General features: G+C 38.2%; 1 protein-coding gene across 2 annotated transcripts; it reads left to right on the top strand.

Moving 5' to 3' along the window:
- The first annotated feature begins 441 nt into the window (after nt 1-441).
- LOC127944976 (SPRY domain-containing SOCS box protein 1) lies at nt 442-15626 on the top strand. 2 transcript variants are annotated; one of them, XM_052541425.1, is made up of 3 exons: nt 442-639; nt 9831-10704; nt 14092-15626. In XM_052541425.1, the coding sequence occupies exons 2-3, from the start codon at nt 10011-10013 to the stop codon at nt 14217-14219; spliced, it is 822 nt and encodes a 273-aa protein (XP_052397385.1). In that variant the 5' UTR covers nt 442-639; nt 9831-10010; the 3' UTR covers nt 14220-15626. The 2 variants fall into 2 exon arrangements, with proteins under 2 accessions (XP_052397385.1, XP_052397386.1); XM_052541426.1 differs by lacking the exon at nt 442-639 and adding an exon at nt 8198-8296.
- Nucleotides 15627-16227: the final 601 nt, after the last annotated feature.

Here is a 16227-nt window from a genome sequence, read left to right as displayed (position 1 = left end):
ATCTAAATAAGTATTCAAACTGCTATCTAAAAATGCTATATGTAATTATGCACAATATATTACTTAAATTAAGAAAATACCTTACATATAAAGAATGAAAAATCTTATGAAATAGATCAAATTTGAGATAATTAATAAACAGGGTTACTTGCTACAGGGCATACTCATTTTAAGTTAACAAACAGGTGTACTTAAAACTAGAATAATAGAGTATGAGTCAGTCAGTGGCTCACAAATAAAACAATTTAGTTTCCTTTGCTAACTATTAGGACTACAAAGATGGTAAATTTAAATAAAAATGAAATATGGTTCTAGCAACTAATTGTATATCTGGCATGCACACAGACTATAAATATGCCATCATTATATGTAGCCCACAATTAGCAGGTTTTATCAGGAGAAATGAGTTAAACAACAAGTCAACTCATTTGGGAGGGACGTTTAGCAGCAGCTGGAAGCTATTTGACCACGTGACTGAAGAGACGTTTCTATCGCTGTTAGCAGCCATCATTTCACCCAATACAAGTCTATGCTAAAAACACATAGAGAGAGGATAACAGACTAGTCATGGATTTGCTCGGGAATAACGACTGAAAGGAACATATTCACCCCACTCCTTCGCCTATGCTTTATTTTCCGGTATGTATCAGTTGACTGAAATAATTAGGTTTTCACACATTTGTCGGTCTTTTTTCTTTGTTGTGTGTTCACATGCAGACTCTCGCGGCTTTCCAAGCTTTACCAATACAAACATCCAGTCGATGTGCTCATTCAACAAGCCTAAGTTATAAAACGGAAAATGCGATATAAACGCGATGAGTTGTGGCACGTTTCCTATTGCATCTCGGTGTAAATAATACATTAACATGCACTAAGCAGCAACCACTTCCTGCGTTTGTAATGAGCCTGAAATGGATTTTTAAGCCAACAACGTCTCGTGGACCTACATTTAATAGTTTCCAACCCTAGTTTAGCAGCATCAGGAGATTTGTGTCTCTGATTATATTGTTCATTGCTTACATTTACCTTCTCTGCGAAAGGCCAGATAACGTTAGTAGCAATAAACCAATTACTTTGGTGTATGTACATAAGAATTGTTATTCGTAGCCGTTTCAACTCGTAGGCTACTCCACGAGAGTAAAGATGTTTGTACCAGACAGTGTTGGCCTGGAGGGGCTTTACTTTCGGTTTAAGGTCTTAAAGACCTAATGCATTTGGTCTGGAGGCATGTTAAGCTATCTCTACTTATATGCTAAATGAAAATGAAGTCCTAGTCTATTTAGGATTTGTATACAAACTACAACTAGCACGGTTTTTTCTTATTTTTGGAGTTTTAAGCTTGCTAATAATTAATAGTAGCTAGTACTGCATCTGAGTGGCAATGGTATATATATATATATATATATATATATATATATATATATATATATATATATATATATATATATATATATATATATAGTTCTTTTGTAAAATCAGTGGAATCACGTGCATTTACCTGCAGCTGGGAGTGAGATTAGCATTGCTGTTTTTTTTTCACTCACCCCAGTTCTCTGTGAGCTGGACACCTAAAAACATGGGGTGGAATTGAAGCGGAGTGACTTCAGAACGCTTTGAGGGGGAAAAGGGAAATCTTTGTCCCTGCTCCAGTCAAATGATGTATCAGACCGGACTTTGGTCTGTGTTCCTTTATAAGAAGCAATTAAGGCATTGGCTTGTTTTTTTTTTTTTTTATTACTAAACACAATAAAATATCTTGCGTGGGTACAGAAGTCTTCCTGTCAACCAGCGTCTTTGTCACTGTCATTTATTTGAAGTCATATGCCATAAATATGAAGTTACCAGAGTTTGCTGCAACTCAATCTTTAGTTTAGTAAGTATTTTGGTGGAAACTTTGGTTTATGGTAACATAGGTTTGTAAGGGGTTTCTCATCAATGTGGGGTGTTTTTTTTTTTTTTTTTTTTTTTTTTTTTTTTTTTTTTGCAGAGACATCAGCTCTTTGTTTGATCCATTTAGTGTCAGATAACTCTGGTTGATGTGTTCAAGGGAGATTAACCTTGCCTTTGTGCTTGCCAGAACCGTAGCACTGATTTTCTCGTCACTGGAGGGATTTAACTGTCTGTACTACAGTAAATGCTCCCGACTGCACACAGATGTTTGTAGGCCTGTATAACCGGTATCTCCTCTGACACTCTGCTGTAGAGGACATCCTACTGAACTGACCTGGATTACAAAAGTGCAAATGTTGTAAGCGGCATGATTCTAGGATTTTCACTTTAGGGGGGGTCAGCCCCCATTGAGCGAATAATAATAATAATAGCCTAATAATGAAGTGTGTATATAAAAGATTTAAAAAATAATTTACTGGGGTCATATACTAAACGTGCAGTATTCCACTGTCTTGTGTAGATGGGGTATAACATTTGAATTAATAAGTCAAATTCAAGTCTTCATGATCTCGCACATACAACCTGTTTACTGTACAAACACAATTTTACGGTTTGCATTTCTAGTACAACCCTCTTTCCGTAGCTCAAGTATGCAAACCTCTTTGCCACACGCACACATGGACTGGAATGTCATTATATTGAAAGATACATTTTCAAATGAAAATGGCAACATGATTGTTTAATAAAGTATGCGTTCATATGTGCTTCATTTTCACTGGAGGAAACTGCTGTGGTGTGATGAGGGGTGAATGTAGTAAAAACGTAGGCTGCATTAGATAATATTGCTCAACCAAATATTGCTCCCCCATGATATTTTGGAAATTGGATTTATGACCAAGAATTGCACAGATACATATATTATAACAATCTATCTACAAACGCACACCTTGTCCTCTGTCTCTCGCTCTGCGCCGCAGCGGTCTGCCGAATCATGCGGATTGGAAAACAATGCGCTGAAAGACTGGGAAGAGCCAATCGAAGTCCGCCGCCATTTTCATATGAAATTTAAAGGAACTAATTTGGAAACAGTTTATGGAACTAATCGCAATTTTTTTTTTAAATGGCATAGCGACACCCATGGTTGTAAGTTGTAATAACTTTAATTGTGATTTTCTCCCCCTACCAAACACTAAAGGTTGGCCCGGGATAGTGTTGTCACCTCACGTCGGACCAAAACGCTGTGCTTGAACACACTGCACAGTCTACAGCTGACGGCAAACTAACGTGTGTTCTGCACTTGTGTGAGAGAAATGAACTGTCTATATTAGCAGCTATCAATAGTAGGCCTATATATTTGTGATTCAAAAGGAGAGAATGAAACAGAGGTATACGAGAAACATCAATATGAAACATAAACCAAGCATTGCTTGCTTACCATTTTGAATATCAGTAATGTTGATAGCTTTAACAATTTTAAGTGGCTCATTATGTATGAAAACATTTGCATATTAGAATGTTTGGGAAGGATCCAAGCAGCAACTTTCTGCTCCCTCTCTCGAAACCAACACGGAAGTGACTAAAACTGCAATTCATCAACAGGCCGCTGGAGGCTGGCTCCAAAAGGGTGACGATCCCTTAGACTTCCCATGTTAAAATGCCCAACTTACAAACATGCAGAATTTTATAGCCTTGTGCAAAAAAAAAAAAAGTTTGGTCTATATGGCTAATTTAGCTCTTCGTGACAACTGTGAGGGGGTCAACTTTTTATTTTTTTATATAACTCATTAGTTTAAATTATATTAAACCTTAAAGTTCTGCATAATAAGGGCTCAGCCACTTGAGTCACAGGTGTGCTAGGTGTGTGTGGTTTCAGCAACCAGCTCCTGCCTTTTTGCCCCTTTTCGATTATCCATGAGTGACACTTGGTGACGCGCTGCCAAAATGGTGACGGCCGCCTCTGCCCACTTTTGGCTTCAACACTCTTCGGAAACCAATGGGTGACATCACGGACAGTACATCTGTTTTTATACAGTCTATGGAAAGATTGTGTAACATTTAAACAGCCTTCTGTCTGTTCCACCTTCATTTACATGCTTGTTTTCATCACTTTCACTTTAATTCTCGTGTACTGACTCATTCGTTAAACTGAACATCAGAGCTCTCACTCTCGCCCAACTGCCCGATGCCAATTCAACATGTTGAATCGGGCAAAAAGCCGCCAACGTGAGCCGACGAGTGGTACACACCAAACAAACTAGCCCTACCGTCGGCTTGGTGTGTCCCGGCATAAAGACTGCATGTCTGGGTTGGGTTAACTAATGTGGAATGGCCTGTCTTTTTAAGGGTTAAGAGATGAAATCTTCTGTGGTTCTTTGTCACTTATTTTATTAAGAACAGTTGTGCTAATAAAAGCTCCTGATACATTTAAAGGTTCTTCAGGTTAATGTATTGTTGTTTTTAAAACGCATGGTTTTCAGGAAGAACTCAATGAGAATATTTCTCAAATTATATTAAAGGAATTAGATAACTTTACAACAAAATAGATGGCAAATAATTTAAGGTTTGAGAGGAAAACATTCCAGTTTTTTTCACCATATAATAAACCGTAATGGGAACCAACGGTTTGAAGGTCCAAATTGCAGTTTCATTGCAGCTTCAAAGGGCTCTACTCAATCCCATCTGAGGAATAAGGGTCTTATCTAGTGAAACGATTATCCATTTTCTTAAAAGAAATATATATAATATTATATACTTTTCAAACACATGCTGATCTTGCACTAGCTTGACTTCACGCATTAAGTAGTCACGTTGGAAAGGTCACATGTGACTTAGAAGTACCAACCCAGTGTTTACAAAGCGAACATGCAAAGAAAGTCAAACACCCTTTACAAAAAAAGGTAAAAAACAGTGTCCGATGATTAAGTTGAAGGAGAAAATGAGTTTTTCACTCCTACCTTTCTGAACTGAAGTACACAGATGAAATGCTAACCGCGTGTAACCTTTTCAATTCAGCGTGATTGCGTAATGTAAGTTGAGCTAGTGCATTTGTGGGTAATTTTAAAAAAATATATATATATATTTTTAGAAGGACCAATCGTTTCACTAGATAACACCCTTATTCCTCGTCTGGGATTGTTTAGAGCCCTTTGATGTTGCACTCAAACTGTTATTTGGACCTTCCACCCATTTGTTTCCATTGAAGTCCATTTTTATGGAGAAACATCCTGGAACGTTTTCCTTAACTTAATTTCTCTCCACTGAATTACAATGACATGGGGGTGAGTAAATTAGATAAATGTAATTCTGGAAGTGAACTAATCTTTTGATGTTATGGTATTTGACTAATACTTTGTTTTTTATTGATGATTTAACTTGTGAGTCAATTGTCTAGATGGTTTACTGTCTCACTCTCTCACTCCATTTACGAAATATACACTACTGTTAAAGAGTTTGGGATTGGTAAGACTTAATGGTTTTTCTCTCTTATCTGACCAGTCTCTTATGCTCAACGTTGCATTTGTCATCAAATGTACGTTACTTTTGCTATTGTTGTTGCAACCTAAAGCTCCCAGTACTGTCTGATAAATGAAGGTCATTGGGGTTCTTTGAACTGTATGATCTGTTGTTCTATTGGCTTTGACACTGAGCATTTAACTTGCTTGCGTAACTTCACTAATTTGGTAAAACAACTCATTAGGCTAACAATACTGCAGGTCTTGACATGCAGCCGTTACTGTAATCTAAGGAATGCTTAGCTGTACTAAATCTATTTTTATTTCTGCTTAGTTGAAGTGTAGTTTCATATCTTGTAGCTGGTGCAGTTGAGGGTGAGAATTTGTCATGTATTGGGACTTCAGCAGCTGTTCATGTCTGCTCATGATTAGTATGTCTAAGGAAGTGATATTTGGCAGATATTGTAGTGATAGTTTAACTGTTTTTTTTTTTTTCGTATGTGGTGTTTCAGTTTCTTCTCACTAAGGGCATAGCCATTTGGGCAGACAGTTTATTTTATAGTTTAAGTGTTTAGAGCTCCACAATGGTCATTGCCTCATCTTGAATACAAAGAAAACGCCAGGTCATGCATAGACTATCTTTTCTCTTTTAATTTTGAATCTAGATTTATTCACACTTATCTATGAAAACCTCTCTGTAAACACACCCCAGTCCCCCACAACACGTATTCTACACCCTTGTTTCTCACTTCCTGGTTTCATAAACCATATTTCCCTATACCTGCGTAAAGTCGAGTTGCTTTTTGCATTAACCTGTTGTGTCACCTTTTACTTTTGTGACTGAGGTTTCTCTGTGGAAGTTGAACACTATTTTTTTATTTTAATTTTTTGCTTAAAATCTTTTTCCATACAATAAACGTCAATGGGGTCCAAAACAACACTGGAAATTGTATTTTTTTTATTTTTATTTATTTTATTTATTTAGAAGGAGAAAGTCATACAAGTTTGAAATGACATGAGGGTGAGTAAATGAATTTTTATTTTTGTGTTTGTTGCTGTGTTCTTATAAAATTCCAAACTCTGAGCCATTTTATGTCTTCATATAACTCGGTCTATAGAGTTGATGTGACTCATTTCCGAAATATAGACTTGGTTTTCCGGTGGGTAACACGGGGCCATCAAAAACAGGAGGTCTCCACTACCATCTTGGCAGAAACTGCATCACCCAGTTTTGGACTCCACATAGACCTGTTTTGACTACAGGAGTGTGTGCTATTTAGCAACGTTCGGAAGATTCCTATCAGATTGCATTATGGTGTGTATTTGAACAGGGGTGTTGTCATTTTCTGTTGGAGCATGAAACGGGATGGCACCTGCTGTGGCTCTGCCTAGAGCTGTTGGACTTGTCTAGTGGGTAAATGCTGGTTTAGAGCTCCCCTGTTTTCACATATTCAACAATATGATTACTTTAATCCAGGGTGAGTGCAAGTTCATGAAGGGAGTGTCAATATAAAGATGCCCATTATCTTTCAATACGAATCAGGCCTTATATGCATTTCCTCAAACTTATTGCTCATACTTTTTCTTGTTGGTTTGATTTTTAGGCTGTTGCAAACTTATTTTTATTTTTTGTATTGCATGAACTATGCACAACCCTTTGTCTCTGCTCCAACATCATTTAATTCCATTTTGTAACATTTATTTGTGCTGTTGTAGCTACTGTGTTTATGCCACTTTCTTGGTGGTGCATTATATACCCTTTCAGATGCAGCTTTTGGTCTCCCTTACAGTTTGAAAAACAGAAAACAATTTATGTGAGGGGAAAACTTATAATAATTTTTTTTTTTTTAATTCTATTATGAATATGTTCCTAAATGTTAGTCTCTCAGGTAAGCTTTTTTTAAAATCAAGCAGTGTTAAAGTACCGTTTGCCTGCCATTTTTCACCCCGTCTGCCCACTGTCTGAATAGAGCATCCGTGTGGCATTTTGGTTGACCCCATGATTTGTCGTCATCTTTCTCGGTCCTGCTTTGCCCTTCACTCACAGCTGCGTGCCAGATGCCTCAGTGTCATGATTAGAATATAACACTGTTGAAGATAATGTCCCTGTTTCAGAGTGGCGTCCCTCATCTTGAAACTATTTCCGCACTTTAGAAAAGAAAACCGGAGACATTGGCACTGTAAGCCCATCACATTTTGTTATAGAAACATTATAGAAAATTATATATATGGTGGAAATTTTGTGCAGCTACTTGTTGGTCTGACTACTGTACATAATGTAAAGAGGAAATGTGATGCACTCAATTTATTTTTTCAGGCACTTATAAGTGGAACATAAGGAAATCTTAAGGTTAAGTACATATTTGCAACCAAGTAGGTGCAAGGTTGGGGTTTCGGCAGATCACAGGTTTTATAGGAGCACAAAAGTCAATGGAAGCCCAGTTTTGCTTAAGTATTAAATGTGGTCAAGACAAAAGCAAGTTCTATTCCCCAGGCCCAAAAAAACTCACCCAGCACCCACATTCACATTTTAATCAGCTCTGCACAGAGGGGGCAAACCACCTGCAAAGACCCTCAGCTTAAACCTCAATAATAGTAATTGTGTAACCTCCATCTCACAGGCCAGGCACTCTGTCAAAACCACGCAAAGAGTGGAGACGATCCTGCTGAAAGACATCACCTCACCCCTAAATATCACGAAAGGTTTTATTAAAAATGGTGATTGGTTTCTGATAGAACTGTAAAGGTCTGTTGTCTGTGTTTGTTGGTGCTTTGCCACCGAGCTTAATTGCTCCTTGCATAGAGAGTGTGCAAATTAACATGTTTCCTACTTTGTAAAGGTTGGACAGCCATTGAAGACCGTATTGTCTGGCATTCACAAACTTGCCACCCACTTCTTGATGTTCCTCAGCCTCGGGTAGGCCAGCGACGGAGAGGCGTGACCCATTTAAAAGGTTGTTTACTTGTGTCAGAGAAAGGGCTAAGATGTTCCTCAATGAACTCTTGTCTACAATTCAATTACCCTTGGGGTGCTTCAGCAGCTCGTTATGAAATGCTGTTTTTCAATTTAACCGTTTTATGCACCGTATGGGAAGAAGAACTTTGTAACCCCACACACACACTTTTTTTTGTTTATTTGTAGTTGTTTGTAGCAGACTGCCCTAATTGTTGAATATCAGATTTAAATGTGATGTAATTTAGGAGGGCAATAATTGTGTTAGAAATCAGGACATGGGGTGGGGATTTCACATACTGCAATGTGTCCCTGTCCTGTCCGGCGGAATATTGCTTAACTGAATTTGCAGTTTTTACTGAAAACATTTTGACTCCATATTCTTGAAGGACTTTTTATTGCTCTTCCTGTTATCTTCAGACTAGACTAGTTTAAAAGAGGAAATGGCCTGTCTTTTTCTCTCCCTTATTTCCTATTTCTAAAGGGCATTGTGTGAAACGGTCAACGGTATCGGGTTGGTTGTGGTAAAGCTAGAAAAGTATTTATTCTCTGCTTTTGTCATGTGATGTAATGGGCCTGAAAAGGTCCTTGGACCAATAAACCGTATTGTAACGCTCACAAGTGAGGCATTGAGCATGCAACTGACAGAATAATACAGTTGCTGTGCTATTAACAGTCCACCGTTGTCTGAGTTTCTAGAGGAGTGTAGTAGATTGACACTCTTGTGTGCGTGTGTCCGTATCAGGAAAATCAGATTGTCTTTTCTCATTCAAATCTAACAAAAATGTGTAACCTTAGTTCAGAATAGTTTTGTTACAGAATCAAATAGCGTTTGAATAGTTTATAGAGGGCATGTAAAAACTTCTGCAACTTCACCATTTGCTACTTTATAATTTATACTGCGTTTAAATGTATGTAGTACAATATACAGGGTGCACATAATTTTTCCAGCCTGGTTCTCATAAGAGAACCTGGAGATTTGGTTGGGTCACGCTATATGCAGTATGAGGACCAATTACATTTTAACTTTTTTTTTTTTTTTTTTGCCTCTTTAAGGATCACTTTTCTTCCCCAAATTTAAGTCGCTTTGCATAAAAGTGTAAAAAAAAAAAAAAAGAGAGAGAAAATGCGCGTTTTCATCTTTTTCAAACTTAAAATCAGCAGGCTGTTATTTTGGCGGGTTGCCGGCAAGTATGTATACGCGCTTCTGGGTATAGCGTTGCTGCTGAGCTTCAGTGAATGAATGTCACAGGTTTGCATTGTGCTTTGAAATTCAGCATGGGGTGGTCTAGACCACTTATGTGCACCCCTGCAAATTAAATTATATTAAATGGTACGTTCATCATAATTTTGTATATTATAAACAAAATATGAAATATTATAATTCTAAACATTTACATTAATGATAATGTGCAAGATAATGATAATCCTGAATTTTTATTTTTTTTAACTATGGAAAAAGGCTGTGAAAACATGGATTTATCCCAGTCATTTAACTGTGTGCCTCGTTTTTTATCTCCTTTTAATCTTCCCAGGTGAGCTTAACTAGCAGCTGATTTGACTTGGTTTCCCAGCAACCACTGGCATAAAAACACGACCTTGGTCTCCTTATTGGCGGAGGGGCATAGGTGAAGGAGTGGACACTGACTGCCATCATTCTCTGTTATTTACTCTATAACGAGGGGGAATAAGGTGCTAAGAAGACCACCCAGAGCATGGGGCAGAAGGTTCCGGGAGGCATAAAGACTGTGGACATGCGGGACCCGGCGTTTCGGCCTCTCAAGCTGGAGCTGCAGGCCCTGGACTACATCAAGCCCTCCCGCTTGGATATGTTGTTGGACATGCCATCAGCCTCACAGGAAGTCCAAGTTCAGCACTCGTGGAACAACGATGACCGCTCGCTAAACATATTTGTTAAAGAGGAAAATAAACTCATATTCCACCGGCACCCTGTAGCGCAGAGTACAGATGCTATCCGGGGCCAAGTGGGATACACACGGGGACTGCATGTGTGGGAGATCAGCTGGGCCATGCGCCAGCGGGGCACCCATGCAGTTGTTGGTGTGGCGACGGGTGAAGCACCGCTGCATTCTGTAGGATACACTGCACTTGTAGGAAACAATAGCGAGTCCTGGGGCTGGGACCTGGGACGTAACAAACTCCATCACAATGGCAAGAACCAGCCCAGTAGGACGTATCCAGCTTTTCTTGAGCCTGATGAAACCTTTATCGTCCCAGACTCATTTTTGGTGGTCCTGGACATGGATGAGGGGACTTTAAGTTTTATCGTTGACGGACAATATTTAGGGGTTGCGTTCAGAGGACTCAAAGGAAAGAAGCTATACCCTGTAGTGAGTGCTGTGTGGGGACACTGTGAAATCCGAATCCGGTACATCAATGGACTTGATCGTAAGTATCATCCTTTCTGCTTGTTTGAATTTGCCTTCGTAATGTGTCTGCTTTTGCATGGCTCCTCCAGTCGTCTCTTGAATAACAAGGTTAGCGCTGTCGTTTGTTGAACGTTGAAAGTGGCTGGAGCTAGTGTGTCTTTGGAAGGCTGTTTCTCATTCATTAATTATGTGAAACCCGCTCCATTTACCTGATCAAGACCATGATGTCATTCATTATCTTGGACATGTCCTGGAAGCTAATCATTAAACTGGCCGCTCTGCCCTGCTCCGTCCTCATTACGTCTTGAACAGATTCCACTACCTGTGGAACATTTAAGAACAGACTTTCTTGCTATTATTAGTAAGTCGTGTTATCCATTACTATAGAGCAGCAGGCTTTTGTTTAATGGAAAAGTAGTGACTGGACAGGCCAATTATATGAGATTGTGAGAACTAATGGCTGTTTAACAGAAGTCTTTCCAAACTCTATGCAAGTGGTTTCATTGGTTGAGATATATGGGATTTGAGGGTGTGTAAATGTGTAACTAAAAATCCTAACACATTTTCGTAATCTGACATTGTTAGGCCGTCTTAATTGCATTCTAGTTTTCACACTAAAATATAACTGTTAAGTTTTGTTCATTTTTAAAAGTATTTTGTAGCACTCTTTGGATTTTATGGTGATTTTTGAAAATATAACTTACAATGTGTATTTGATACAAATGAATTTGAATGTAAATTGTTCTAGACGATATTAATTCATTGACATTAGTATACTGAAGTCAAAGACAATTATTTACGTTTTGTGAACATGTCTTTTATCACACCTAATATTTTACTCTCACTGTATGTACATTAATGTATAGCTGCATTTTAGGAATCTTGCCCTTTTGCATGGAAAGTTTAATAACCCTTGCTTTAGATGGCTGATATGGCTGACGTGGAAGCAAAGACGAATAGTGTGCACCCCCCCCTCCCCCCAGTTAAATTTCTTGAGAAAGGTAAAAGGTTATAAATATTACCTAGTCATGCAAATTGTAACTAGCTAGTGTGAAAATGTCTTTCCTAAAATTGTGCATTCTCCAGGTTACGATATATATATTTTTGTTTTGCATGTAGTTTCTGCAAATATGATTCATTTCCTCAACCCAGCGTGCTGTAATGAGTCAGTTTTGGAGGACATTCTGGTGATGTTATCATTCTGTGGTCATATAATGAAAGGATGCAGGTGAGGGCCAGACTTGCTCATGTCTGGGCTTCTCGGGGCCTGCTGTTACCAACTTGGCTCTCAGTGGAAACCGTCTCCGGGCCACTCATGATGCCCTGTACAATGGATTACATGTTTTATCACCTTGATGTTTTGCATACCATCAGGTGATGGAATGACTCTAAAATGTCTTTCCTGAATGTGGTATTTTTAGCAACATTTAATGAGGGTCTGACTTGGAAGTATTGTTGCAGCCTTAATGCTTCTTCAGGTCAGGACACAGGTGTTCCCTTTTTCGGAGAATTCTCATCTCCTCTATGTGTGTGAGAAAGTAGCCAGAGTATTACTCCGCCTATGACTCCAAGGCCTTGGCTTCCTTTTGTTTCTGTCTTGTGTCAGTGCCTTTAATGCATTCCTCGTCATGCTTGCGGTCGACAGAGGTATAATTGTGCTGTTATTTATCCCTTACATCACTCTCTTTGGTTTCCCCAGTGTCTCATTTGCAAAGTGTACATTTATATGAAGTAATCTCAACATCCGAGAAACCATTCTGAAAAGTCTGAAGTACTTGGGGGTTGTTCTATGGCTGGACTAAAGGGAAACTGTGAGGAAACTTGTTAACTTTAAGCCAGGTGCACATTCAAGGAATTATTATTATTATTATTATTATTATTTTTTTTTTTTGGTGTAAAAGTAAAATCTGCAGTCTTTATTCGCTCTGCATCAGCTGATGAATTGCTTTTGTCAGTTTTGTAACCTAAGGGTCAAATATCATAAATTTATATTTCAACTTTGAAGAAATTTTGGCCCTGTGGACTCTGACAATATTCACAATGTAATATCATAACGTTATAGTACCACAAGCTTGCTGTTAAAAGGGTTATGAAAATTCCCTGAGGTGTACTTTTATTTATTTATTTTTTTTGGAATGGAAAAAAATAAAATTTAGTCATTTTCTAGCCTAAACTAGGCCTCTGAACGCTCTGAAGTCTCCCGACAGACACGCCCTTTCCAATATAAACACCCACTGCTCTGATTGGCTAACATCTTTGCATGTGAAATGAGCATTAATTACATGTGGAAGTCTCTTAAATATTGCCCATTTTCCACAAGTTGATATGATTCACAGGTCTTGAATTGGATGCTCCAGCAATAATAAAGAGAACCATCTTTGATCACTTTATGTATATTTAAATCACAAATAGATGACATGTTTTCGTGTTGCTAACGGAAAAGTGTGAAGTTGATGTTGAAGCAATTTACATCAGTTTTGGGGATATAAATTTAATTTTCTTTCATTTTACTAATACACGTTTTAGTTTTGTAAAGGATGTCTAGGGTAAAATGGCTCAAATTTGATTGAAGTCTAACATATGGAGCTAATTTTGTCATCAAAACGACAGGTAAAACACTTGCTTTGGTTGATTTAAATAAAATAAAAATAGAGACTGATAACAGCAGTCAGTAGAGAGAACGATGTCATTTACTGTCACACCCTTATAGACGCTGTAACTAGTTTAACTAGTTTTTGTAATTTGATGCAAAGGTAATATAATACAAAGTATAGTGTCATGTATGTATTTGTGTGTGTATATGTAGGTATAGCATGACGTCATGCATTATGATGTGGGCTGGGTTGGATGTCCACCGTTGGTTGCAGTGAGACGCAGTTTGTAGAATGATGATGGCTAATGTTAATCATGATGTAACATTTCTCCAGATTTCAAATCCAGGTTTTTTCAGAAGAGTAAGGGTAGTTCATATTTTAAACCGATGGGTTAGTTTTGACTTGAGTGTCGAAATGTGCAGTGTTTTGATTGTAAACCTATGTGTAAATCTCAAGAACATTTAGTTTTCCATTTCCTGAATTTTTATTTTATTTTTTTTCCTCCACCTTCTGAACAAACAGTCCACATGTCTGCTCCTTATACGCCCAGCCGCAGACGACGGGCGTCATTTGTGCAAGGTCTTGGGCTTGCGTTTTATCATGTCAGTTTTGTATGTAAATAAGAATGACAGAACACGATTGATATAAAACAACCAGTCTAGCACACAACCCCGTTGTAAAGTCTGTCATGGCATTTACCCCAAAATCTTACTAGGAAGCACAGCCTACACCTGGCATTACAAGCTCATGCAGTATTTGTGAGTGATCCCTCCTAATGAATTTCTTCTGTCTGTCTCTTTCTCCCCCTGTAGCTGAACCCCTGCCGTTAATGGACCTCTGTAGGCGCTCTGTGCGGGTCGCATTGGGAAGAGAGCGACTGAGTGAAATCCATGGACTGCCCTTACCTGCTTCCCTTAAGAACTACTTGCTCTACCAATGATGATATTAGTGCCTTTACTTCCATTCAAGGCATAGTGTCCACCTGTATTTCTCTCTGGGATTAATCATCTTTCTGGCAAGCCTGTTTCATTACATCTTTGTTTTCGGTGCCGTTCTTGGTCACTGGGCATGGTACCAATAATATTTTTTACAAATCAGACTGAGGACATCTCTTGCTTGATGCTTTCAGGATCAAGTGTGGCATGGTCTCCAGTTGCTTTAATTGTATACTAGAAATCCACCTTGAAGGCTTTCGCCAGAATCTAATGGCAGATATAAAAACAAGAACCCTTCTCCTCTCCAAACATGGTTTAGTGAAACTTCAGCTGTTTATCAAGGCCTTTTCCTTTTTAATGTTTTGTTTTTTATTCCATCCTTTTTTGGGGGGGGGGCATACCTTAAGCTTTCTTTTACTGTCATTAACATAAGGGTCCATAGTGACACTCTGCAGGCAATGCAAAATACATTACCGTCTCAAGACCTTTAGGTTTAACAACCAGCAAGTTTTTATGTTAACAGACATTTTTATAGATTTTTCAATTGTCTTTACCCTTGCAGTCTGTATAATAATTTAGCTGAGTCAACTTTGGATCTGTGGCCATGGTTAGCAAGTAGACGACACTTAAGACCATGTCTTCCCTTGCTCACTCTTGGCAGGTTAAAAATAGCCTGGTTTTAGCTGCAAGTCTGACCGTCTGGCCTGGAAAAACAGCCTTTGACGTCTGCGAGGGGGGAGTTGAGAGACTAGCATTCATGGAAACAGCCACGGCTAGTGTTATGCTAGCTTTTTAAATCACTCAACAATTCCCTTGCCTCTAATCACACTGCAATATCTGAAGTGCCTGGGTCATGATACTGGTATATTAAGAGAGAGCCATGATTTGAAGTCCTTTTTATATGAAATTAAATGTTGCATCACTGTGAAACTATGTAGCATAAATTAATTAAAAAGAGGTTGTATATCATACTTTCTGTAATGGCCCCTAAAATCCTGTGAACACCCATATCCTACAAATAATGTTTGCCTGTTTTATTCTGGAGGACTGTTTTTAACTTGTTGATTTGTTGAGAAAAGCAGGGATGGAATATTAACACCGCTGTGTGGTGCCTTGTCTATGAGATAACAATGTCAAAAGTGACGAAGGCAAATGTTGATGTTTTTTTGCTCTTTTAAAGTCTTTATGAAGGTAAAATTGCTGATTGTCCTGTTATCCAAATGTTTGCCCCCCCCCCATTCCAGTCTTTTAGATGTGTAAATGTAGTTCATGTTTTGCAGCCTTTTTGCTGAGCATGAGGGGTATAGTTTGGTTCCGTTTTTAAATCCTTTCTGCCTCCAGACCACCATCTCTTTGTATTCAGTGATGTAGATAATATTGGGAACGATCTAATAAAGTTTATTATAATTGAAGTCTTTTGTGTTTGTGGCTTTTAATCTCCTAAAAATATGGTCAAAGCTAACAGACATGAACTGAAAGCCAAATTTGATTTCTCTGCCTTGCCGATAAAATGTTTGTTCACTGCTGACAAAATGGATTTAATAGAAGTTGGCTGTGTTTTTTTTTTTTTTTTTTTTCAAGTTGATAAATCTGTGCTATATGACTACAGAAAACAGTTAAAAGTTAGGAACCTTTAACACCCATAATACACTGGGATCGTTTCAGAATATCTATGAAAAGCCCTGGAGCTGTCAAATATAAATGGACAAATACACTGGGGTATCTTTGTGCAGGTAGCAAAATTATTCATTCACTAATACTATCAACAATATAACCGTATAAAGGGGGTTAAAATGACTTCTAGTGTAAACCAGCATAAAATGGTCAAATTGATAATGTCAAGTAAAAACCTTTTTCCCATTGTAGAATATTGCATATTTACACTATTTACAAAAACACCAGACATGGAAATTAAATGGGATGATACATGGTGACCCTACCAACAGGCTACATCTGCTTGAAAGAACTTCTCTTCAGTAACTTATTTTGTTGGTGTCCGTAAGTGTTTTATTC

Source organism: Carassius gibelio, chromosome A23 (assembly GCF_023724105.1).
Source record: "Carassius gibelio isolate Cgi1373 ecotype wild population from Czech Republic chromosome A23, carGib1.2-hapl.c, whole genome shotgun sequence".
NCBI lineage: Eukaryota > Metazoa > Chordata > Actinopteri > Cypriniformes > Cyprinidae > Carassius > Carassius gibelio.
The sequence above is the reverse complement of the archived record's forward strand: the minus strand, read 5'-3'. Positions and strand labels throughout refer to the sequence as shown.